The 24,676-nt window shown below is 47.7% G+C and overlaps 1 protein-coding gene across 1 annotated transcript in view; it reads left to right on the plus strand.

Moving 5' to 3' along the window:
• FRMD4B (FERM domain containing 4B) overlaps positions 1-24,676 on the plus strand; it is a 515,943-nt gene that overhangs the window by 461,568 nt on the left and 29,699 nt on the right. Inside the window, exons 12-13 of the mRNA XM_086939027.1 lie at positions 14,382-14,458; positions 24,032-24,170. Of these exons, the coding sequence (XP_086795153.1) occupies positions 14,382-14,458; positions 24,032-24,170 (216 nt within the window). The remainder of the gene's footprint in view (positions 1-14,381; positions 14,459-24,031; positions 24,171-24,676) is intronic.

Genomic DNA, 24,676 nt, shown 5'->3' on the forward strand with positions numbered 1-24,676 from the left:
ACCACATACCTTTACAAAACATTACTGTGTTGATGTACATTCCAAACAGCAAGCGGCTGTAGGACAGGCTGTTCTCAAAACACTTTTTCAGGTTTCTGCAGCTGGCACAGGCAACCGCCGCTAATGGAGGGACTGCTATGTATTCTATGCTAAGATATGAATTTAGCAGCCCACATGCCTCGAACTGAATATGCTACTTACCAGTATGCATCTGTTCTTGGCATGTAGGGCTGCTAACATTCATATCGCCCACCCTCCTCCCCGGTGCCTGTCGCAGCTGCAGATATACTATTGTATTCAATCATTAGCATGGACATCCTTTACACTTTTCACTCCATCCTCTGCCACAATGGCGAAAAACAATCTGGGGATGGAGCCGATGCCCATGCGCACTGTAGTCCAGGGGAGGAGCCACCCATCTCAGGATACTTCGAAGACTCTTACAGGACAACAATGTGCGATCATCCGGACCCAACACTAGGTGGCGATCTAATGCTAAGATATGAATGTTAGCAGCCCTACATGCCAAGAACAGATGCATACTGGTAAGTAGCATATTCATTTTACAACTTCATTTATATGCAAAATACAAAATAAATATGGATGAATACAGATAAAATGGGCAAAAAAGAAATATGAATAAATACAGACGAAAAAAAAACCCATAAAATCGGGAACTCTACTTATAATTGTAACTTATGAATTGCACAGTAACAAAAGGGTCTCTGTGACATAGGCAGGAACCCACCAAGCTATGCACATAAAATACTGTTCTGTGATCTGCATGGTTCAAGTCCTTTGCAACTTATTAACCCTCTGCGCTACCTTAAATGAGTCAAAACTGCCACTAGGCAAACCTCCAATCTCTATCTATAGTTGCCTGACAACTATTGGATATACCAGGAACTCTGCAGCAGGTGCTCTCAGAACTGCTGCACTGCTTCAAAAACGTCCCCCAGTAACAAAAAAACCATCCTTCGCCCATCCAGTCTCCTAGGGAAACGCCTAATGCCCAGTATGACAAGTTTGGACTTGTTCAGGATAAACTGTAAGGGAGCCAAGCCTACCGGCTATCAACCCGATGTATTTTGCGCTAAAATATAGCACAAAATTATGGATATGCATTTTGCGTAATTTTGCCTTAGTTACACAAAAACAGAATACACAAATTCCGGACACTCCGGGCCTCATTTATGAAAAGTGACTCATCGCTGCGTGAAAACAGCGATGCGTCACTTTTCACTGCGCTCTCCCTGCGACCCTAACGATGCGTCATATTTACAGTATGATGCATCATGTCGCAATGAGTTACAGAAACGTCAGTATTTCTGACGTATCTGTAGGCACAAAAGTGACGCATTGCTGTAGTGTGTCACAAAAGTGACGCAACTCCAGCAATGTGTACTTTCACATGGGCAAGTCCCATGTTGTTAGTGCCTGCGTCAGTTTTACGCCTGCCATGAGGCAGGCGTAAGATTTTGACGCATTAGCGGCCAATCAATGGCGCAGTGAAATCTAATAGATTTCATTGCGTCACTTCTATGACTCTTTCTTGCGTCAAAACGCCCCCCCCTTGCATACATTATACCTGGCGCAGGTATGATGTGGCCCAGGGGTTTACAAAGTGACGCATCTACCGATGCGTCACTTTGTAAATATGGCGCAACAAGGCGCATTTTTTACACCACTGGTACGTCACAAAAAGTGACGCACCAGTGGCGTAAAAGTGACGCACAGCCTCATAAATGAAGCCCCCCGAATCTTGAGATCTGCGTTCCTCTGCCAGTGACAAAATGCATTGGCAGAGTGAAGAAGAGTTCGGCCTTTTCAGGCTGAGACATATTAGCTTTGCCAATACTTGTTTATAAAGTCCTTACGCATGCTCCTTTCAGCCTCTGGTGCCGAATCTGATCTAGTTGAACCTCGGTGTTGAATACGGCGATTTTGGTGATCACAACAGACTCCCCACCCGTGCTTCATATTTCCAAAGCTGCCACTGTGTGGGTATGTTTTTCGGCAGCTGTTGTGTGTGCTCGGAGTTGTATTTCTGCCTGCCCCTCACCTTCAGCTGTTCCGTTCTGTGGGTTGCTCTGTTCTAATTCCTTTTGACATCAGACTATGCGGGGCACCAGGTGAAAAGTGAGAGCACGTCACACGCCAGCCCTTAGGAATCGAGGGCAAAAAATAGCTTTCGTGTTTCTGTACAATGTACACATCAGAAAAATATTAATCATTAATGAAGAGGCGGACACCGACACAAATCCCTCTTGCAGTTATAAAACATGGAAAGGCTTAGCTATCAGTAGTGCAGCAGGTGCAGCGGTACCGGAACCCTGGGGAGCTAGGAACATACTGCACCACAGTGATAGAAGTGTGTTTTATGACCTAAACAGTGGTCAGTGACCACTACCTTTGCTGACCTTGGGCCCCGTGGCACCTTTGCCACACCTCTGCAGTGGCAAACTTGGTGATGCGATCAGCTCATAATTGCTGATCACAGGCAGACATCAGTGGGTGGGAGAGAGGACGCCCTCCGAAGGGCACTGCCCTATCTCTGCCCATGATGGCAACACGCAGCTTTTTCTAGCCCGAGGCAGATCACTGAGGAGCGAGGAGGGCAACTTGGTAGCAGACATGGCAGAGAGATGCACTTCGCAACATGTTCAGCATAAGCCCCCCTTGCTGCTGTCTTCAGTCAGGTTTGTTCAGCCTTTGAAACTGTGTTTTTTTACCATTGATTCTGCCCGCCTCTGCTATTTTACGTTGGCACTCTCAGTTGTGCTAATTTTCTGTTGCTTTCTCTGTCTTTACTTTCTTTCTTTTCTGCTCATGTGTGCCACTTTATCTCCACTCACTCTCTTCCTGCTCATTTCTATAGCTCCCTCTATTTCCACTCACTCTTTCTGCCTCCTTTTTGTATCTCCCCTCACTCCTTTTTTGCTTATTTGTGTTGCTTCTTTGTCTGTTCTTGCACTAATTTTCTGCTCATTTGTGCCATGTTTGTATCTCCTCTGTCACTCGTTTTCCACTCATATGGGCCCTTTTCTCCTTCTGCCACTTTCACTCTCTTTGTTTTTCCCTCAGTGCCTTTGTTGTATTTCTGATGCTTTTTCACCACTTATGGATTTATTTCTCGCATTGTTCCCAACCCCTCTTCTTGGAAACGTCTCTGGTTCTTTTACTCCCTTTGCTCCCCCCAACCAGCTCCTTACGTGTTTCCTGCATCCTTCCCCCCTCCCATGCCTCTGTTCCTACCCTCTGCACCATGCGTGATACCCTCATCTACAAGCTTTCAGGACCACGCACCTACTTCCCCAACACTATTGCTGACTTTACCCAGGGCTTTAAGTGGGAGGAAAAAACTGGGAGGGGTCTCTCAAAAGGGGCGTGGCCAGTGTAATTAGGGGCGTGGCTTTAACAGGCGTACCCTAAGAATCTGTGTTTAGCATAGTGTGCCGCCGCCCGACTTATATTTTGCTGTTTCTGTCATTGCATCCAGATATGTGAGACAACAAGTAACATCATACCTACAAGTAAGGGCTATTGGCTTTGTCAATGGTTATTAGTTGCATAAGATAAATAAGCTGCAACTATGGCTTGTTACATATAATATTAAAAAAGCTTCCAATTAAAGCCTTGGTGACATTACCACAATGTTGCTGCTCTTGCGTTTCAGAAATAGAAGGGAAATGGAGAAAGAAAATGACTCTTTAAAGGATTTCCCATCCCCCACAACGCTCACCTGGCATGACGTCATGCCGTAACTTCTCCACTAGTGGGAAGTGAGCAGGGTGGGCAGTGCACATCGATGTGCTTGCTGTCTGGAAATGGGTCTCTATTGGGCTGTTTTGCGCCCTGGCACTTTTATCCGGACTGCTGTCACTGCAGTCTGGAAAAAATACGGACCGCCTGTGCCAGGGCTGAAAACAGAGCCCGATAGAGACCAGTTTCGAGGGCCCCTTTAAAAAACTGCCGGTGCTCAGACCCCTTGAGACCCGGCCCACTTAAAGCCCTGCCTTTACCCTCCCCTCATCCTCAACCACAGCTCCTTCATTGTCCTCAGAGTCCTAAATTTCCACCTGGAAGACCGCACTGACCCAGACTCTACAGCACTACTTGAAGATCTCAGAAACTTCGACAACACCCAACAGGTAAATGGCCCCTCACACTCTGCCAACCACATTCTGGACCCTATTTTCGTCTCCTTCGACTACATCTCAGTCGACAGGCCCACACAGATCACCTGGACTCACCACACTCTTGTCAAGTTCAGCCTTCCTGTCCATCACCATTACAGACCAAGCCCTGCAAGATCTGCCTGCTGAGACTGTAACAGCAACCCAACGGACAACTGGACTACTGCTATTACTGCCCACTGGCTCGCACATAACAGCAGCGTACCTGAATCCTTAATAATTTCAACAGCTGGATCACAGCTGGGGCACACACTCTGGCCCGCCTCAGGCACAGAAAGCCAATAGATCCATAGTGGAGAAGTGTGGCTCAATGGTTAGAGCGGCAGACCTTGATGCAGAACGCTGGCCAGGGACCAGGGTTCGATTCCCGCCTCGGCGGGATCGGGCTTAAATTCCTCTGACCGGATATTCTCGCCTCAGTGCTGAATCTAAGCATGGGCCCCACGCTGCAACTCTGGGCAATAGCTTGCTTAGTCTCCACAACGGCCCCCGATGCTCAAGGGATGCCTGGTTTCACCATGGGATGCCCAGGAGTGGACACCTCACAAGGAAAAGCCAGGAGGGGTTCCCTTGTGGTAGGAGTACAAGCGCCGGGATGCCTCCGGGTTACTGTTCGCGCTATACAAATACAACACATTTACATTACATTTACATTTACATCCAGACCTGAATCCAGTTAATACACAGACGAATGCTGGATGATGAAGCATCATTGCAGACAACTGGAGCTGAGATGAAGCAGGAGCTAAGAATAGCGGACAAAACACCCTCAAATCGGCCCTGAGACCAGGTATTTAAGTGGGCCGGGTCTGAGCACCAGCAGTTTTTTTAAGGGGGCCACAAAACGGGTCTCTATCAGGCTCTGTTTGGTGCCCTGGCACAGGCGGCCCGTTTTCTTCTGGACTGCAGTGAGTGCATGCACATAATGTGCGCATGCTTACACTGCTCACTTCTCACTAGTGGAGAAGTTCCGACATGATGTCATGCCAGGTGAGCGTTGTAGGGGATGGGAAATCCTTTAAAGAGAGTCATTTTCTCTCTGGATTTTCCTTCTCTTTTGGAAACTCAGGAGCAGCAACATTGTCGTGGGGTCATCAGGGCTTTAATTGCAAGCTTTTTCAACATTATATACAAGGCATAGTTGCTGCTTATTTATCTTATGCAGCTAACAACCATTGACAAAGCCAATAGTCCTGACATGTTGTAGGTATAATGTTACTTGTTGTATCATATATCTGGATCTAATGACAGAACAGCAAAATACAATTCGGGCGGCACACTATGCTAGGCACAGATTTTCAGCGTATGTTTTTAAACCACACTCTTAATTACATTGGCCTCGTCCCTTTGAGAGACCCCCCTACCCTCCCAGTTTTTTCATCCCACTTAAAGCCCTACCTGAGACAGTACCACCAACATATCCGGAACACTATACGCTACACACTTTCAGAACACATCGATGCCAGCTCCAGTAGCAATAAAAATATTTTCCCATTGTGAAACATTCTCCTGACCAAAGGCCACCTCCAACAGCATCACCCCCTCACAGGACCTATCCAACAAGCTGTCAGAATTTCAACTCCATATACAGCAATTTCGATCCTCATCCTGACACTACAGATCCTGTTATACAATTTCTCGTCTCGACAAAGGACTCGACCAGGACCACGTTACCCCCATAACCTCAGATAAAACTACTGCCACCACGATGTCCATCCACTCCCAGGCCCATCGGAACAAAGTTCCCAAAATGCCTACACATAAGAACTTTACTGCATCAGTGAAGTACTCATCCCCATTTTGATCGCCTCCTTATCAGCTGCCTTCCTAAGTACCTGAAAGCACGCCACAGTTCTCCCCGCTTAAGAAGCCCTCCATGGACCCATCATCACTCACCAACTACAGACTGCTCTCCCTGCTAACTTAACTGGCTAAAATCCAAGAGAAATTCATCAACAGATGCCTCGTCGATCACCACCACAAACACCAAATCCTCGACGTCCCACAGTCTTGCTCCAGACCCAACCACAGCACAGAAACAGCCCTCATCGCCGCCACATATGACATTGCATGATCCTGGACAGAGGAGACGTGGCAGCCTTCATCTTCCTGGACTTCTCTGCAGCATTCAACACAGTCTTCTTTCCCATCCCCATCCTCATCTGCTGTCAACACAACATTGGAATCTAAGGACCCATCATCTGATGGTTTTGCTCCTTCCTGATTGGCAGGACTCGGATAGTCATCCTGCCCACCTAACCTCGACCGCCTACAACCTCATCTGTGTAGTAGTGCAAGGATTCACACTCAGACTGACCCTCTCCAATGCATACATGATCCCTTTGGTTAGCCAAAACATCAACATCCTTTCCTACGCTACCAACACTCAACACATGCTCTCCCTCTCTGACAATACTCCCAACACATGGCACAATTAAATCCCCCACATGACCATAGTCACCTACTGGATGAAGACCAATGTCGCAAACTCAGCACCCAAAAGGCAGAAGTCGTGATCTTCATGATGAATACATCACCGTTGAACTCCAGCTGATGGCCGGCTGACCTTGAACCCACCCCCAGCCCCCATGCCAAGGTCCTTGGGATCCTCATCATCAGCAATCTCAACATGACCGCACTAGTAAACAAAGTTACATCTTCCTGCTTTCACCCTCTCGAGATGTTGAGGAGAAAGTTCAAATGACTCCCGAACAGCACCTGTAAAACCATCACCCATGCCCATGTCACTAGCGAGCTGGACTATGGGAACACCCTCTACACCAGGATCAGCAAACAACACACCAGACAACTGCAGACCATCCAGACCTTGGTGGCCAGATTCAATCTCAGTCTTATGCAGTACACACATCACACTGCACCTCAAGGAGCTCCACTGGCTCCCTATACACAGGCGTGCACAATTCAGACTGCTCACTCACACCTTCAAAGCACTACACAACACTGGCCCAGCCTACCTCAATGGCCATATCTCCTTTCACAAACACCTCCACCTGGCCTGACTCTTACTTGCATACATCACTCGCACATGCAGAGCCAGATCCGGCAGGTGGGCCCTCTCCTACATTGCTCCGAATACATAGAACAACCAGTGGCGGCTGGCAGGGAACAGGGGGGGGGGCAGATTGGGGGGATTAAAAAACATTACTACAAAAAAACTTCCTTGTGCCTTGGGCTCCTCCGTCTCTTCTCCGTCGTTGCTGAAGAGTCCAAAAGCACACAGGCTTGTTGTGATTGTCTGCGCACCGAGGGTCCGTGCTCAGAGGGACAGGGAGCCTTTGCATTTTCCCCACCCAGGCTGTAATGCAGGTTGGGTGCGGAGCATGCAAAGTGCGCATGACCGTTTGGCCGGCCAAGCAGTTGTGCGCACTTAGTGTGCATAGTCCACTCCTCCTCCCTGACCCACCAGCGCCGCCCTCACCCAGCCCTGCAGAAATTAAAAATACAAAAGGTTATTATCATTTTATGTTTCCCTTTTCCACTGCTCTGAGACCAGTGGGGCGACGCTCTTCCGCCTTAGCGGGGGAGCCGCCCCTGAGTCCTGAACCTGCCGCTATACACGAGAGCATCCTCCTCGCCTTCTAGGAGCAGGCCTGGCTCTGTGATGAGCCCCTCCCGTCCTAGGCGAGGCCACACCCACACCTGCTCAGCGCCCGGATACCCAAAGCATGACAAATTCCTATTTACATTTTTGGAAAAATCACTAGTTTGGTTTTATTTTTTGTGTGAAAGTGGGCGAATAATGTGGGTTGTCTCTGGATTAGGCTGCAGTTCCCCCGGATTTAGTACAGATTGTAAAACGTGCCCCTCTCTCAATCTTCAACTGTAAATATGTAGTCGGGCTGCCTCCCTGCCTCCAATTGGAGGGGGGCTTGGTTGGTACCCCGCCTCTACAAGTCGAAACATATCTGGCGTTGGAAACGTCCCCCAAGCAACAACTCAAAACACACCCCAGGCTATGCGCCGACAGCCCGGCGGGCGGCTCTGTGCGTTCTAAGAGAAAACGACAACCCCGCACCTTGGTATCCAAAATATAGAGTGTGCCCTCCCCTCGCCCGTGCGCGCGCACCGAGTGCAGGGCTGGAATGATGCCTGGGAATGAGGCTGCTTTAACCTGCCTGTGCTTCGGAAACACTGGGGAGCGCCTGCGAGCAAGGAAGCCTGCTCGTTTTCAGCCGCCCTCTTTTCCGTGAACACATCTCACGGGGACAGAGGCCAGAGACTCCGTTTTCCAGAAGACGTCTTGAGCCGCGCCCCTGTCGTGCAAATGTTGAGATCCGCAGTCTGTTTTCTGTAGCCACGTGGTTCTCGGTTTTTAATTCCGGACATGCTTTATGTCTTGTTGGCCATGCCCTGCCCTGAGTGAAAACATGAGTGCTGTCGCGCCTCCTCCGGTTCAGAACATATTCCGTTTCCCGCCCCTCCATGTCATATTACACATGGTGCCCAGGTCTTCCCACTGTCCTTTTAAAGCGTACACGTGCCCTGTCACCTTTGCTACAATTCCGTCCACGCCTGTTGGTCTGCCCCACCAATTCAAAACGTGGGGTGCCCCGTGGCTTCTTTGTAAAACGTACCTGGGGCATTCCTCTACTAAAAACATACTCGTCTAGTGCCCCTTAAGACCCAGTTCACACCGTACTGGTGGACTGCCCCCGCTGGGGTTGGGATGGAAGAGCGTCGATTAAGTGGCGTCGGGGACTGTAATCTATGTATGTTATTATTGTTTTAAATACTTTTTTCTAAATATAAATAAACCATACCATGTGTGTATTGCCTCCTCTGCCACCCCGTTCAGATCGCACCTTGTGTGCCAGCGGTCATGCCGTCTTCTCACTCTGCGCCCCCATTACAACGTGCCTGTCACAGGCAGACTTATATCCATGCCAAACTGTGCCTGGTTCCCTGTCCCGTCCAAACCTGGGCCTCTACCATCCCATTCAAATCGCCTGTTGTATGCCAACCCAGCTGCCCACTGGCACACATTTCCGTCCTAACGTGTCCCCATGCTAGCGCCTACTAGTGGGCGCGCTTGACTGCCGGCGCTGCCTGCCCCTGTACGGGGATCTATGAAGTGACCGTGTCAAGTGACTGTGCCTGTCAGTGCTCGTGTGAATGCCCGCATTGAAGGCTAGCTCCTCTGTGACGTGTAAATTATTGATGGGCGCTGCACAGAGGCCTGGCTCGCCCTCGCGGTGCCGGCCCGTGCAGTGTGCTGAAGGTGAGCGCACGGACGGTGTACGGTTACACTTCCCGTGTAACCGGTTCGTCCTCATTTGTCGAGATGTCTCAGCAGGGTGGAGCAGAGACTGCGCTGCCAGCAGCCGGGAGCTCACTTCAGTGACGTGAAAGTGGCTGCAGGAGAACTCGGCGCACTCGCGAGCTCACCCTTTGATCCGTGACACATCCCGGGCAAGGGCAGGGACAGCCCTGCTGTGCCAGGAGCCTTATCTCCTGAGGAGGGCGGGGAGGGGCAGGGGTGCAGCCCGTGATGTCAGCTGGTGTCAGCAGGGGGCGGGCCGAGCAGGGAGGCCGCGGCTGCACCTAGGTGTCTGCTGAACCAGTCCGAGGAGGCACGAGGCGCCGGAAGTGCACGGGGCACGCGCTGCTTTTATTTTACTTCACTTTCTGGACTTATTTGGATGGGTTTAAAGGAATGGAAGCGGACGCCTGCTGGACACGTGTGAAGAGGTAAGCGGCAGATGGCAGCGTTGTGGGAGGTAAGAGGGTGGCCGCGCTGTTGTGGCTGTCACAGGCAGGCCTGGAGCGAGCAAAGCTTGAAAGCGCTACTGCAGAAGTGCAGAGCACTCACAGCCCATGGGCACTTCGACCATTCCCATTGTGCGGTGTCTGGGGCCACTTACTAACATCGCGCCGTGAAGCTTATCTTCTAGGCGTGTTTTCGAGTGGTGTTATTAGCCTAAAATGCACAGATCAGGCTGACGTGCTTAGGGGCTCTATATCATTTAGCGCACGCCCGTTCTGTACCATGTGAAGGACACAGAAGTTGTGTAAAGACGTTCTGCGCGCCCGAATACATGTTTTATTTCCCCTTCTGTTTAACACCCTCCGTAAAATACCTCGGCGAAGTGTGCATTAGAACATATTACATTCAGGGTAAGATTGCTGCTGAGACCATAGACACTTGTAGGCAGTGCGACTCGCCCAGGAGGCCACCCGGAATAAGTAGGACTGTGTACTTGGAGGGATAAAATTAGCTCTGCACAAAACTTTCGGGGATCATTTCTATAGGTCTTAACAAAACGTGTCAAATCATTGTTCGCTATGTTGCTGCTTGTGCACTACGGAATGGGACAAACAGATTGTGCCCCGCTTCTGAAAATGTCTTCATTTGTCTACTTCTTAAAATGGCAACACCAGAGATCGTGTGAAACCAGTTTGCTCCATATACTGTATTCGTGTGAATTTTCAGTATTTCGCAAACCAGTGGATTAGCACGTTTTTTGTACCAGTCTAAAGTTTCTGGGATGTGACCCTGGTTGACTGTGCTGCAAATCACGGAGCTGAGTGTAATGTAAGACTGAGTTCGAGAGCTCCGACTTGAGACCGTCGCTTCTCTAGCCTCTTGCCCATGCCTCACTCCAGTGTTAAGCCAGAAGTCACCTCTCCCAGAGTGCCAAGCTCGTGGTCAGTGATTGTCAGTCGCATTTGTTACATCACAGGCCGTTCGCTATCATGTGGTGCAAAATCGTGTTAGCTGCACATTTGACGAATCTGTCCGAGGGGAGTAATGTTTGCGCTTTGCAGTGAGTAGTGGGTCCTAAGGTCCCTCGACAGTAACTGGTAACAACAGCCCGACAGAAGTAAATGGGTCGTCCTGAGAGTGCACATACCTAACCGGCCTCCGGGGGGCAGCAGTGCTCTGGTGTGGTAGAAGTTGCATGCAGATTGACACCAGGAAGGGTTCGAATGCGGCTTGCATGGCTCTCTGTGTGGCTGCCTGGGAGCAGTTTGGCACCCAAAAGCATGTTTTATAATCCAGTGTGTTATGCTAAGCGCATTTGTTTAGGGCATTCCCATTATTAGTATGATCACGACGCGCTTTCAGATCCTTTACGATTCTGAGACCATCCTCGTTGGCCGGAGTCGAGGTGGTCTGTTGACATTGTATTTGGCTGTGATGTTACTGTTTGAAGAAGAGTCGTATCGCAAGGCAAGGATGGGGTAGAAGAAGGGATTGCCTGTGATGGATTATGTTGTCTGGCACTCAGCGGGACCCTCTTATGGATCTCTGTCGAGCGCCATGCCCACGTGCACTGTGGTTTAGTTCATTCTGGTGCAATGCACAGTTGTCCATTGCTCAGCCTCAGGAGGTTGTTTCCAGTTGGTTTGCCCCTATGGTAGCTTTGTAGCAAGTATAGGCGTATGTGAGCACAGCAGGTTTTGTTTCTTGATTGGTTGATTGGTAAGATGAAATTGATGTAGAAAAGAGGGCAAGGGCTGAAAGTTTTTCTTGGGAGCCTGCTGTCCAGGGTGTCACATGCCAGGGTCGTCAAATACAGAGGCTATCTAGCTTTAATTCCGCCTCATACCGCTTTCTTCCATCATTTCTCTTCTCTTTCTCTGTCAGGGCCTTTTTTGTAGTCTGCTTTCTCTCTTTGTCCCCCTTCACCATCTCTCTCTTCCCCTTATGTCTCCCCTTTCTGCCTTTGTTTCTCTCGCTTTGGATCAAAGTCTTATGCTGAAAATTAAGTCCAGAGCCCCAAAAACGAGTACTGGTGAGCACCCAATGTTAGTGCAGGCTGAAATTTAGCACTGGGTGTAACTTCAAAGGATGTGTCTGCATACATAAACCCATATCTCGGGCTTGAGTGAAGTACATGTATTCATGGTCTGCACCTCCTTCTCTCTATGCAGTCTTTGAGCACATTGCAGGTTGAAGTTATCGCAGGTGGCTCACTTATTGGAATCTAGGTACAAAGGACCAGACATGTTCTTTTTAGAGAAGCATTTGCAGGTATAGAGCCTCCGATCTGACATGTGAATTTATGAGTCTTTGTGTGTATATGTCAGCAAACATTTGCTAAATGACATATGCTCGATCCAAAACCTTGCCACGACCCTATCCCATTTTTTGCACTTTCAGTCACAACCAATGTTCCCTGTAATATTTTTCCTTTATGTGTGGCAATAAAGGTGCTTCGTGCACTACAGTCAAGGCTGCGTGCACTGAAGACAAACACCAACTTAATACACAAGTATGTGCAGCTCGCAAGCTACCAAAATCAGTGGCATAGCCAGGGGTCCATCTGCCCTAATCTAAGCCAGAAAAATATTGGCCTCCCCTCACCTTTGGTTGTAATTAAAGGACACCCATTACAGGGGAGCAATGGGCTCCTTGCACCTCTGAGCCCCAGCGACACTGAATCTTATGCCCTAATCATTCTACGTATCATTTCTCTCTCTTCTCTATCATCATGAATCGCTTCTCTCCTCCTCGCACCTTTTCTTTTCCCTATCCACTTCCAATCTATCTCTCTCACTTGTCCATATCTTGTTCTTCCCTTTTTAAGAGTTTTTATCTTGTCTCCTTGCTCCTTTTTGTTTTCCCCACTTTTCTTTCTCCTTTCCCCCTCCCTCCTCCCTCGTCCTCCATCCTCCCTTCAATCTACATCCTACCATTGTCTCTTCTCCAAACTATCTCTAATCTCCCTGTCCTCTCTCTCATCTCCCCAAGGTTGGCACTGGCCCCAGAGGTTGGAGTTAGCATTACTAATAAGACTCTATTTCCGTCCAAACAAACCCTTTTTAGCAACATTAAGATAATGAAAGACCAGGTAAAAAACATAAAGTTGTAACCTGTACCATGCAGTTTGCAAGCAGCTCTTTGATAACAATTCATAGATCACCTGATTATATTAGGAGTGTAACTTATGAATTGAAAGTAACAAAAGGATCTCTGTAACAAAAGCAGTAACTCACTGAGCTATCCACATAAATACAGTTCTGTGATTTGCATCGTACACATTCTTTGCAGCAGACATATTAACCCTCTGCATTACTTTATGATAAGTCAAAACTGCCACTAGACAAATATACATCGCTCTCCAGTAGGAACTTTAATCACCTGAGTTATCTTGACATTTTTATTGTTGCCTGAAACTGCTGAACACCAGCACAACTCCAAAACCAGCCTTGTTCCATTGGCACCCTGAACTCTTGTATGCTATAATGAACTCAAAAGAGGCTTGGTAAAAAAGTATTTGCCAAGTTTTTAAACAAAATAATCCAGTTCAACCTGTTTATTTCACACTGCCCCGGACTGACCTCCTGAAATGCTCAATTCTTAAATTAAAGGAAGCAGCAGCCCCTTTGTTTTTTGGTGCATGTTCTGGGCCTCCTACCCAGCCCGCCACACACGAAAGAGGAGTTTTCACCCCTGCCTCGTGGCATCGGCGAAATGTCCTTTTATTGTCCCTTCTGGTCCTGAAAGTGACGAGGGCATTCCCAGAGACAGCCTGGGCGCAGAAAGAAGCAAAGCCTAAAGGGAACATAGGTCACAACAATCCCTGCCACCCCTTGTAGCTCTTCTTGGTTCAGATCATTTTGCTATTCTGCCTCAATTATCCTCCATTTACAAATCAAGGCATGCTGTTATCACCCTCTAACCCTACCTCACTGGTCCTTTCCCCTCTGATTTATCATTATGGGAACTCCCGCCCCTCAACTTGAGGTCTGCCAGCTCAAAGAGAACCTTGAAAGGGTGCAAAGAAACCGCTCACCCACTCCCCACCTCTCAAACCTCACCTCTCCCCACCTCCGATATTCTTTAGACAAACAACATCATCCCTTAAGGAGTACTAAGTAGCTGCTGGGTTGTCACGGACGATCTCCCTATCCACCCACCCACCTTTCAATACTGGACAAAGTCCTATATGTTCCTTCTCATCTAGCCTTGGGATGGTAACCAAAAAAACAAATATGTTAAAAAAAGATAATTGCACAGTGTCCCAAGGCATCACTAGAAAAGCAGTCTGAAAAGAATGTGAACCTTGTAATTGTCACCTTGCGTATCTTGGGTTTGTGAGCATGCATTCAATGTCTACTTTATAGAGCAAATATAAAAGCTTCAACGTGATTGTAATGTGAATTAGTTTCAATATATTGCATGATTGTAACAGAAATATCTTCTCCTTCACCTCTCAGCTATTTCAGTGGAAGCAGCTGGAGAATTTATACTTCAGAGAAAAGAAATTTGCCGTAGAAGTCCACGATTCACACAGGTGAGATATATTACACATAACTGCCATGTCACAGCCATTGAAGTTCACATGCACCACCTGATCCATGTGCCTTCTGTTTAAAACTCCAAAACAAAGCTGTTGCTTTATTTCATTTAGAATAGACTCTGGGCACTGCGGTCTCAGACGCCTATTCATATGCAGTGATTTGGCACAGAATAATACACTTTATCTTATAAACAATATCAATTATTCATTATGTATTGATCATCTGCTTTAAGGTTTGTTTAACAGCTGAAGGTCTTCGACCTTCTGCAAACAGTGGGTCTACTCAGAACCATCCAATATTTCCCTAGCCGTATGCTTTGCATGCTTAAATCCTCACAACAGGGTTAATCTACTTAATCACCCACCCCCCAGCTCAGGCAGCCCCAGTGCCTTCAAGTTAGCCACCCTATTAAAAATAATTGCTGTTTCATACCTCCATAGTAAGGTATTGGCAACCTGTTGTCTGCTGGCCCTTTACTACAGTATTCTTGCAAGAGGCATTTATCAGACACGTGTAAGATTATCTTGAAGACAGATGTAGCATGGATCCCAGAAAATAGAGCTTCCGGGCCTTCATAGCACTGACATTTTAGTCTTTGTGAGAGGCACGAGATCCTGGCCCAGGTTCATGCAAAGTTTCTGCTTCTACTTCTCCTTTTCTACCCTTCTTCTGCATTTCACACCAATATGTGGTATTTTAAAACACACACCTAACCGAAAGGCAGTGGAGCGCTGTAAAAGTCAGAAGCAAAGATATAGTCCACGAGTGATTGGAGGGTAGCCGGTTTCAGAGAGCAGAAGCGGCCTGTCACTGCCTTGTGATATAGTGTCTTTTAAAGAGGTGTGTCTTTCAGTTGTTTCCTACATTGGAAGCAGGTAAGTGCCTGAAATGGAAATTAAAAGGGTATACTATGTCTCAGAGCAATTGTTTGCTACTGAGAAGTGCCAGTACTTTCCCATTATAACTGTTGCATCTGTGTTGAGAAGTGCAGATGATCTCCTTAAAAGTTAAGGAAATGCATGTACTCATGCCTGATAGCGCCTGCCCATTTAAAGCGTTGGCAGTCCTGATGGATGCTGTTACACTACCTGGGTGCACATATGAAAAGGGTCAATTGCTCTCACAATACCTATTCGACAGACTGAAAACTGCCACATAATACACCTACCCATGACTTGATCTCCTTCAACTGAGTCCAACAATTAAAAAATCGCCCAATTAACTACTAAGCACATTCTCATCTACTTTGGGTTGTCAAAAAGCTCTACATTGTCACCCATTCTTTCTGTGTTCTCCCTCTTGAGTCAGCGCGGAGACCGATGTCTTCAACAGTTTGCCAAAGCTAGAAAGCTGACATTACAGTGTCTGTCCCAGCAAGGATTTAATGTCCATCCGTAAGAAACTCATTTCCAGCAGACATTTATTGAGCAAGAAAGTTCAAAATTGAAGAGAGTACAAACAGAACCCACAGCACACAGACAAGTTCTCCTTCTTCGTCAACTAATTATTACCTTCACCCCCAGACCAAAAAGCCTAACAATATAACATGACAACAACCTAATCAAGTCCACCTACATCAGAACAGTGACACAAAATGGTGTCCACTGACTCTCCAATGCTTCCTCCCTGCTCCCATCTTTATCACCTTTGTAAACTAAAGCTTGCTTATGCTCACACACCTTTTACTGCCCTCCCTAGTTGCCAGCTTGATAGACTACAGAAAATGTAATACACCAGTGCCAGGATTGTCACCAGCACGTGGGAATGTCCTTGTTGAATAGGGATTGCTGCCCATCACATCAGTGCTGCCCCAGCAAGTAACTCATCTGCCTTGATATTACTAGTGAGGGCAAACCTGTGTGCTCCCTTCATGTTATTTACCACCCACCCGGGGACAGAGCAGGTTTCCTGGTGAATAAAAGCCGATGACGGAGAATGGGCCCGAGTCAGGAAGCGCAAGGGCGAGAGTCCGACATTCCCCCACGGCTAAACACCGGAAGTGCTGGGAGTGCCCAAGTCCACCTTCAGATTTAAGGAAAAACGAATACTCAAACCCCTATCGTCAACTAACATTGACGATCCACATTATTGGTCTCGGACATTTTTGTCATTGTAACAGTGGAAAGGGGCACCCTGCACAACCATTCCAAATGCCTCACGCTCTGTTAACTGAAATTCCTAACCGATACCATGGCTCATGAGCTCGGGAACCTTTTGTTTATGTCCAATTTCAGCATAAAGTTCCTACTGCACTAACCCCATGCCGGGCCCGAATTTGTTAACATCCCTTAATATAGCGCCACCAGAAACATAGCGGCGCTCCCTTATCTGACTGCCGAACAGTGCCCAAGTTAGAGAAAGTTTCCCCGCTGGAGATGATGTCACCAGCTAACGATGGAAGGGGATCCCCGCACCCGGTCCCCACCCCCGACCGTCCACGTCGCCCAGGAAGGAGCCCGTGAGCCCAGGGCCCTGCCGGCAGCCGCAGACCACCGAAGCAAACCTAGACCCCGCACCACTTACAGATACTCCGCGGCTGCACCCAGGCCCCCGAGCACACCCGACTCCTTACCTGGCGAGATGGACGGCCTCCGACCTCGACGCTCTTTCCCTCATCGCCCCTCGCCATGGAACTGCTGTGCTGACTCGCCGCCACCCGAGGATCCGCCGACCTCCGCCTCGATTCGAATGGAGATTTAAACTAAGGATTAAAGGAATGGAGTTAAATTAGAAAAGGCGGGAAGTGGGGGAGGACGCTTCCGCGACCAGCAACCGGTCCGGTGTAACAGAGGGCTAAGAGACTGAGGTCACTGCCCCCGGGCCCTAAATAGGTCCCCTGTCCCCGCCCTCTGTCCCACCGGAAACGCGTCACAGGATGCTCCGGAAGGACTTACGCAGCCGGCCACCCCATTGGGCTGACCAGCCGCCAGGAACTCTAGCCGAGGTAGGGGCGGGGGCCGGGGGGCCGGGTCCTAAATGCGCGCTCGTTTAGGCTTGCGCTTGTCACATGTTATTTACCACCCACCCGGGGACAACTTCCCCTTCTCCCAACAACTAATGGACACGATATCCACCAACGCTGGTCGACAGCTCAATCAAATTTACCTGGGAGATTTCAACCTCCACTGGAACGACCAGAAAGACGCAGTGGTGAAGAGCCTTAAGAGTTTCCTCAACGCGCTTGACCTCACCCAAATCTGCAATGGTCCAACACATGAAAAAGGCTCTACCCTTGATCTTATCATCGCCAAAGAAGACTCTACCCAGCTGGTGGCAATCGAACCATGTGACTGGTCAGACCACCACATCATCACCTTCTTCATCAACGAAAAGGTCAAACTTAACCCAGCTCAACCTGCCAAAACCAAGATTTGGAAGAGAGACATGAAGAATCTCAACCCAAACTCCTTGCCTGCCCACACAGGCAGTCTGTTCGAGTTAGTCAAAACCCAAACCAAAACGCAACCTCCACAACCCAACAACTCAGCAAAGGCTATTCCAAGTTGTGAAGACTTTTCTGCTTTCTTCAAACAAAAGAACGACACTATAAGAAGTGATCTCCTCAAGGATGTAAGTCGATACTCCGGCTCCATAGGCATAACTAACACTCAACCTAAAAACAACGCTTCATGGTCGTCCTTCGACACCTATTCTGAAGAATCAATTCACAAGCTGCTTGTCACTTTGAAACCCCTCCAATCACCACACAGACCCCCTACCTGCCAATTCTGTTAAAGTCCTCACCCCCCTGCTCCTCCCACTCTGGACTAAAATCATCAACTGTTCCTTGCAACAATGGCTCATCCCAGACTCCCTCAAGATTGGGCAAGTCACGCCTATACTCAAGAAACCCACAGCTGACCCGACCGACCTAAACAACTATCGTCCTATCACCAATATCCCCACTCTGGCAAAACTGTTAGAAAAATGCGTACAACTCCAACTGACAAAACACATTGAGCAGTATGAGCTCCTCAACTCTCACCAATCAGGATTCAGAGCAAAGCATAGCACGGAAACGGCCATGACACACATAATTGATGACGCCCTCCAAATCCTTGATCACAATGAGTCCTGCCTCCTCATACTTCTTGACCTCTCCTCAGCATTTGATACGGTCAAACACGAGAAACTACTGGAGCTCCTAAACACCAGAATGGGCATATCCGGGACTGTTCTCAAATGGTTCACATCCTTTCTGCACAACCGGTCTCAGAAGTTCAAGATCAACAACGCTCTGTCCTCGCCTGTGCCAGTAACACTAGGCGTCCCACAAGGTTCCTCCCTATCCCCCACTCTGTTCAACCTCGTCATGGAACCACTCACCACCTTGCTTCAATCTTCAAAGGTACACTTCCATATGTACGCCGACGACACTCAGCTCTACCTCAAGCTTCAATCCCCTGAAGACATCAAACTGTTGAATACCACACTAAGAAAGACCCAAGCTTGGCTGGCCGACAATCACCTCAAACTAAATGCTCTGAAAACTGAGTTCCTTCTGATCTCTCCTCCTACGAAAAAGGCCATCACCCAAACCTGGCTCAATCATCTAACCGCATTCAATGTCCAGCCCACCATCGTGGACTCCGCGAAATCCCTTGGCATCACACTGGACTGCAATCTCGACATGCAGCAGCATATTAGCAAAGCAACTAAAGGAGCCAACTTCCAAATCAACACGCTGAGAAAACTCAAACCCTTTCTTCCACCCAAGGACTTCCAAACTGTTGTTCAAGCCTTAGTCATTCCTCGGATAGACTACGGTATTGCGGCTCTTAGCGGGCTCCCCCTTACAACAACGGCTCCCCTAAGAGCCTCCCTGAACGCGGCCGCGAGACTCATCACTGGCTCAAGAAAACACTCGCATATATCCCCTGATTTAAAATCCCTAAACTGGCTGCCTATTGAAGCCAGAATTCAGCTGAAAATTGCCTGTATCGCGCACTCGGCCATACACCACAAGTCACCCAACTACCTCACTCAAAAGCTGACCATTTCAGGAGGCTCAAGATCCAACAGAAGCACAAAAACCCTCCGCCTGAAACCACGGAGATTCCGGAAGGAAAAAACATACAAACGCTCCTTCTCAGGAATGGCGCCTAGGATCTGGAATGCACTCCCGCCAGAAACTAGGCTTATCCCTTCCACTGCACTCTTCAAGAAAGAGGTGAAGGCCATCCTTCAGGCTAAATTCACCTGAATACTATTGATACTGGAACAATGACAATACTTGGCTCCTACATTATCGGCCTTCTGATTGCTTACCTATGCGAGTCTCTTTTTGACTGCTCTCCGATCTAAATCATCGCACGGATGCTATATTATTGGTTTCCAACTTGGCTATTGGGTTGTACACTATGACTTGAGTGCCTCACTAACTTGCAACGCACCCATTACTGACTACTACTCTGCTTTTACACTGCGTTTACTCACCCTCTGGGGTGCTATAATCGTACCCGATTAGACATTGTACTGCTTCAATATTATTGTTTCTTGATTGTTATTAGTCTGCATACTCTTGTGTGATTGCTACCCTATTTTGCAACTCACTGACTACTGAATTTTATATTGTTTCAAGAGTTTTGTTTACCCTACCTACTGTTTCTGTAAAGTGCTCTGATATCTGCAAAGATCTTGTTCGCGCTATATAAAACCTTAAAAATAAATAAATAATAAATAAATTGATGAAGAATACATCAGTTCTTGAAATCATGTAGTGTTGCATACCACTACCACTTACTGAACCCCATGTACCTCAAAGTTAAGGAGCTGGGTAAGTAGGATGTCGCCAGGTCACTTAGAACCGCGACCGTGCTCTCTCAAAAAGGGGGAGCATAGGTTGCAGCCGGCCTTATAAAGCCTAGGCCATCCCGACATTGGGAGAACTAGTCAATCAGATAGGTTAGCCTGAAATCTGTCTTCGTCTCCCATTTTATAGCAAAGGCCACTGGAATAATGCGGCAATGGAGGGCCAGATTATGCTTTTTTTGCAGCAAGAAAAGGCAATTTGTGTGTTCTAATGTGGCTGATTTTGTGTGGTATTGTTTCAAAATGTTGTCATTTTAACACACATTATGTAGCAGATGGTGGATTGTGCGGCAAGTGCTACATCCGTAATCACGCACAAAATACCATTGCGGCAGAATTGCATTATACAAGTGGCTGTGGTTCATATCCTGCATGTTTGTCTCTGTATTTACAGGTTTTTTGCCCATATATTTGTTTTCTGATTAAGGCAATCAGTCTCATCAGTACTTTGATAGTAAATGTAATGTAAATTGCCTGCCAGATGGTTCAGAGATTTAATCACTCGCCATTGAACTCGGTCTGATCTAAAAGCTGATTCCTAACAAAATCAATTCAATCTGTCATCCTTCAGATATAGATACATTGAATATCATTAAATTGGTTAGTAGCAACATCTTGTATTTACATCTCCCGAAAATGTCGAAAACAAAAAAATCGATTCTTATGTTAAAAAAAACAAGCTTTATGTTTAATCTAGACAGTTGGACATGTTTACTTCCTTATTCGCATCTAAATGATGTGTTTGTGACCAAGAATACATGAAGCCCGAGAGACTTGCAAATCAGTAATACCTGGTGAAACACTACAGAGTGATTTGATTCAAAGCTGGCATCTGAACTTTCACAATACTGCACAGTAATACAAAAAAAAGTATCTATTGTGTAGTGCAGGCTGCCTTTGTAATGCAGGAACCGAAGTATTCGGTGTGCTCTAAGGGCATCGACGTGGGTGTGATGAAGTAGAATAGGACACATTTAAAGAAATATTCATGTTTTGTGAGAGAAAAGTAATTTCTAGAGATTTTGATTGTGTGGTCTGCCTGTCTACCCTCAGTCTGGATGCCCAGTGGGAAGCACACTACTGTGACAGGGCTACCAAAACGGACTAACACAGTCACAGGGGTGCCTAAGTCACCTGGGGACAGCCTCTAGGATAAGGGTGAACAACTACGTGTGGCGAAAAACAACAGACACTGTAAAGACACCAAAACCATTTCAGAAAGTGGTTGACAAAATCCAAACCATCAGGTAAAGGGTTACCATCAAAAAGACTCGATGATCAGTCATATCATCTGGCCCACCCAGGTGTGAGTTGGCTAATCCCCTGATCATTGGGATAAAAACGCCACACCAGCAGTTGTTGGTCTTGGATTTGGTCCACCAACCGGTACGGGCTGCCGTCTAATAGCTGATCTTTGATGGTTGTAGTGAAATTACAGTGCAACAAAAGACAAAAAGTGGTGAATTAAAATAGGATGATGTGTTCTCCATACATAAATTGTATTCCTTAGCCGAACAACATCCCCTAATTAAAAACCAGAACAGTGCAAAAGGAGACAGCAACACATTTCTGTCTAAAGAGGGGCCCCTCTTTAGACAGAAATGTGTCTGTTTGTCTGTTGTTTTCCGCCACTTAGTTGTTCACCCTTGACCTAGAGGCTGTCCCCAGGTGACTTAGGCACCCCTGTGCAGGGGCGGATTGGCACTGCGGGCATTCGGGAATCGGCCGAAGGGCCGTTGTCTCAGTGCCCTCTGTGGGCCGGTTTTTTCTCCCCTTTCCCAGTTCACAGGGAGTGCTCTCTGCTATCTGCTCTCTGTGGACTTGGAAAGGGGAGAAAAAAAACGGCCCACAGAGGGCACGGAGACACAGAGACAGAAATGAAAGTGCTTCACTGCACCTCATACAGTGATTATTAGCTGTGGCCTCACTTCACCCCCTGCAAAGCAATCACGCCAAGGGTGGGCTGGGGAGGGGTGATTGTTTGTGAAAATCGGCCTTCCTGGGGGACAGGTGTTGCTCAGGCTTTGAGCCAATTTCACCTCGGCCCCCCTGGAGCCCACGCAGCTGAGAAACAGTGTTAATCTTAACACCTCGCCCACAGACCCTCAGATTCAGGGCATAGTGGGCAAGGAAGAATGGGTCTGGCTGTGGGGGCCAGGTGATGTTTTGAACTCGCACCATCTTCACCTCAGCCTGTGTTTTGTGCTCCCCTGCCAGGACATTGCCCTGGGGCCTGGAGGGCTGGGGAGGGCTGATTAATTTAATAATTGCAGGGGCCATACTGCTGTTCATGTGCTCTTGAGCTAAGTAGGTTAGTAATAGCAGGGGCTTCCTTTCTTTTCAGGTGCTCCTGCACTGAAGGGCTTGAATAATTTTGTGACAGAAAGGGGCCTTGCTGGTTTTTTAGTTGCTCAGCATGTAGGCCATTGTCACCTTGGGCCTGTGTCCTGCGCAAGAACAGTATCCTCCAACTTTCATTCCTTGTCTGTGCATAGGCATATGTGGCCTGATGCCAGAGTTGCAGAGATGGGCATTCAAGTTTGAATCCCAGGGTCTGCTCAACAGCCTGTGATTCTGGGCAGATCACTTCATCGCCCAGGCCCTTAAATAAAAAATCGGATCATGTGTACTGTAATTGGTACTCATGAATAGAACTCAAATAGCCTTTGTCTTGGGCTGAATTTACACTATATACAACTGTCAAATGGTAAGAAAATAATAAAAAAATAACCATTTGTTCATGCTTTATGATTCTGCAAAGGGACCATGATAATTAAAGAGGACACTTTATAAAAACATGTCCATATTTTTAACACAGCTTTTTGTTTTTTGTATATAGACATCACCTGCTGACTGTGAAATAAATGTATGACTAGATTGTACAGATACATTTTTTCAGCATTCTTTACACCCCAGAGTGCCTTTTCCTTGTTTGTGAATTCTTACTTTTGTTATTACATGTTCTATTCCCAGAGATTCCAGTCTTACCCTTTCTCCTTGACTTTGTACTAGATTTCTGGTTTATGTGATGATTAGTGTCTAGGACATAGCTCGTTAGGAAAGAGTATCCAACGACATTGTGCAGGGTGTTAAGACTGCAAGTAAGTATTCAGTTATCTGAACTGCAGTGCTCCTAGACTTTACCAATGTTACTTGCTCTGTAAGCTTTAAAAGGCTTAATTTACTAAATATTTCTCTACAAATTAGACCTCAAGGAGTAACCAAATGGTGTTTCATGAAAGGGCACGCCCCTCGAATGTGGGCCACGCCCCTTAAATATAGGCCACGCCCTTAAATATAGGCCACGCCCCCTTAATGTGGGCCACTTTTTCCGCCAGTGCCCGGGCCAAATTGTGATCCCAATCCGACCCTGCCCCTGTGACTGTGTTAGTCCGTTGTGGCAGCCCTGTCAGACTATCTGGCATCCAGACCCCTGTCCCCCTGTGTTCTTTTGTGTTGTGCATATAGTGTAGCTGGGGATTTGAACCAGGCATGGGTCTTTAATCTCTATATCCCTTTGACCCTCCCTCCACTCTTGGTTTGTGATATTGGCAGCACACTACTGACAGCAGTTGATGCCTTTGGCGTTAGTGTGTGGTTTGTGTCAGGAGGTATTGTGCAGGCCTCAGTTTGTATAGCACACAGCTGATGCTCTGAGTGTGGCGCCTGTCACCAGACACATGTGCTTGTGCAGCTCGAGGGGAGGTTGTGAGTGGGCCCGCGCTGACCCTGACATCTGCTTCTCCCCCCTCCAGGATCTCGGGGTCCAGGAGAACCTTCGGGCAGAGCGGGCTGGTGGTGCAGACCTGGTATGCCAGCAACTCCCTGATCAAGACCATCTGGGTGATGGCCATCAGCCAACACCAGTTCTACCTGGACAGGAAGCAGAGCAAGGTGAGCAGCCAGAGGCCACGCGGGATCCGAGCCGCGTGTGCATGGCACTGGGCCGTGAACCAAGATTCATGGATACAGGATGTGACGAGGTGGTGGGAGCGGGGGTGGCACAGTACTGACAGTAAAGCATATTTTGCACATCCACTCACTTGTGAATATTCTTCTTATTCAAGTGCATGAGACATTCCCTAAAACAAACAAAGCAAAAGACACACAACAGCACTCGTGGTGAAGCAATGTATCTAAAGGGGCCCTGGTGAAAAGGAACACGTATTTCACACTTGTATCACCAAGTGTCTAGCATTGTACCCAGGTCACGAGGGCTGTGGCAGTCATTAAAGGCCCTCTACCCGAGTTAGGGGCCCGAGCCACAGGTAGAAGGGCTATGAATGCCCTCATGTCGGACCTCTATCTCTCATCGGGGCCGTTAACAGTCATTATAGCCCTCGGCAACTGGCCACAATGCTATATCTTGCCACCATTTACTGGATGGCCTCTTTAAGTGT

The sequence above is a fragment of the Lissotriton vulgaris genome, chromosome 9 (assembly GCF_964263255.1).
Source record: "Lissotriton vulgaris chromosome 9, aLisVul1.2, whole genome shotgun sequence".
Taxonomy (NCBI): domain Eukaryota; kingdom Metazoa; phylum Chordata; class Amphibia; order Caudata; family Salamandridae; genus Lissotriton; species Lissotriton vulgaris.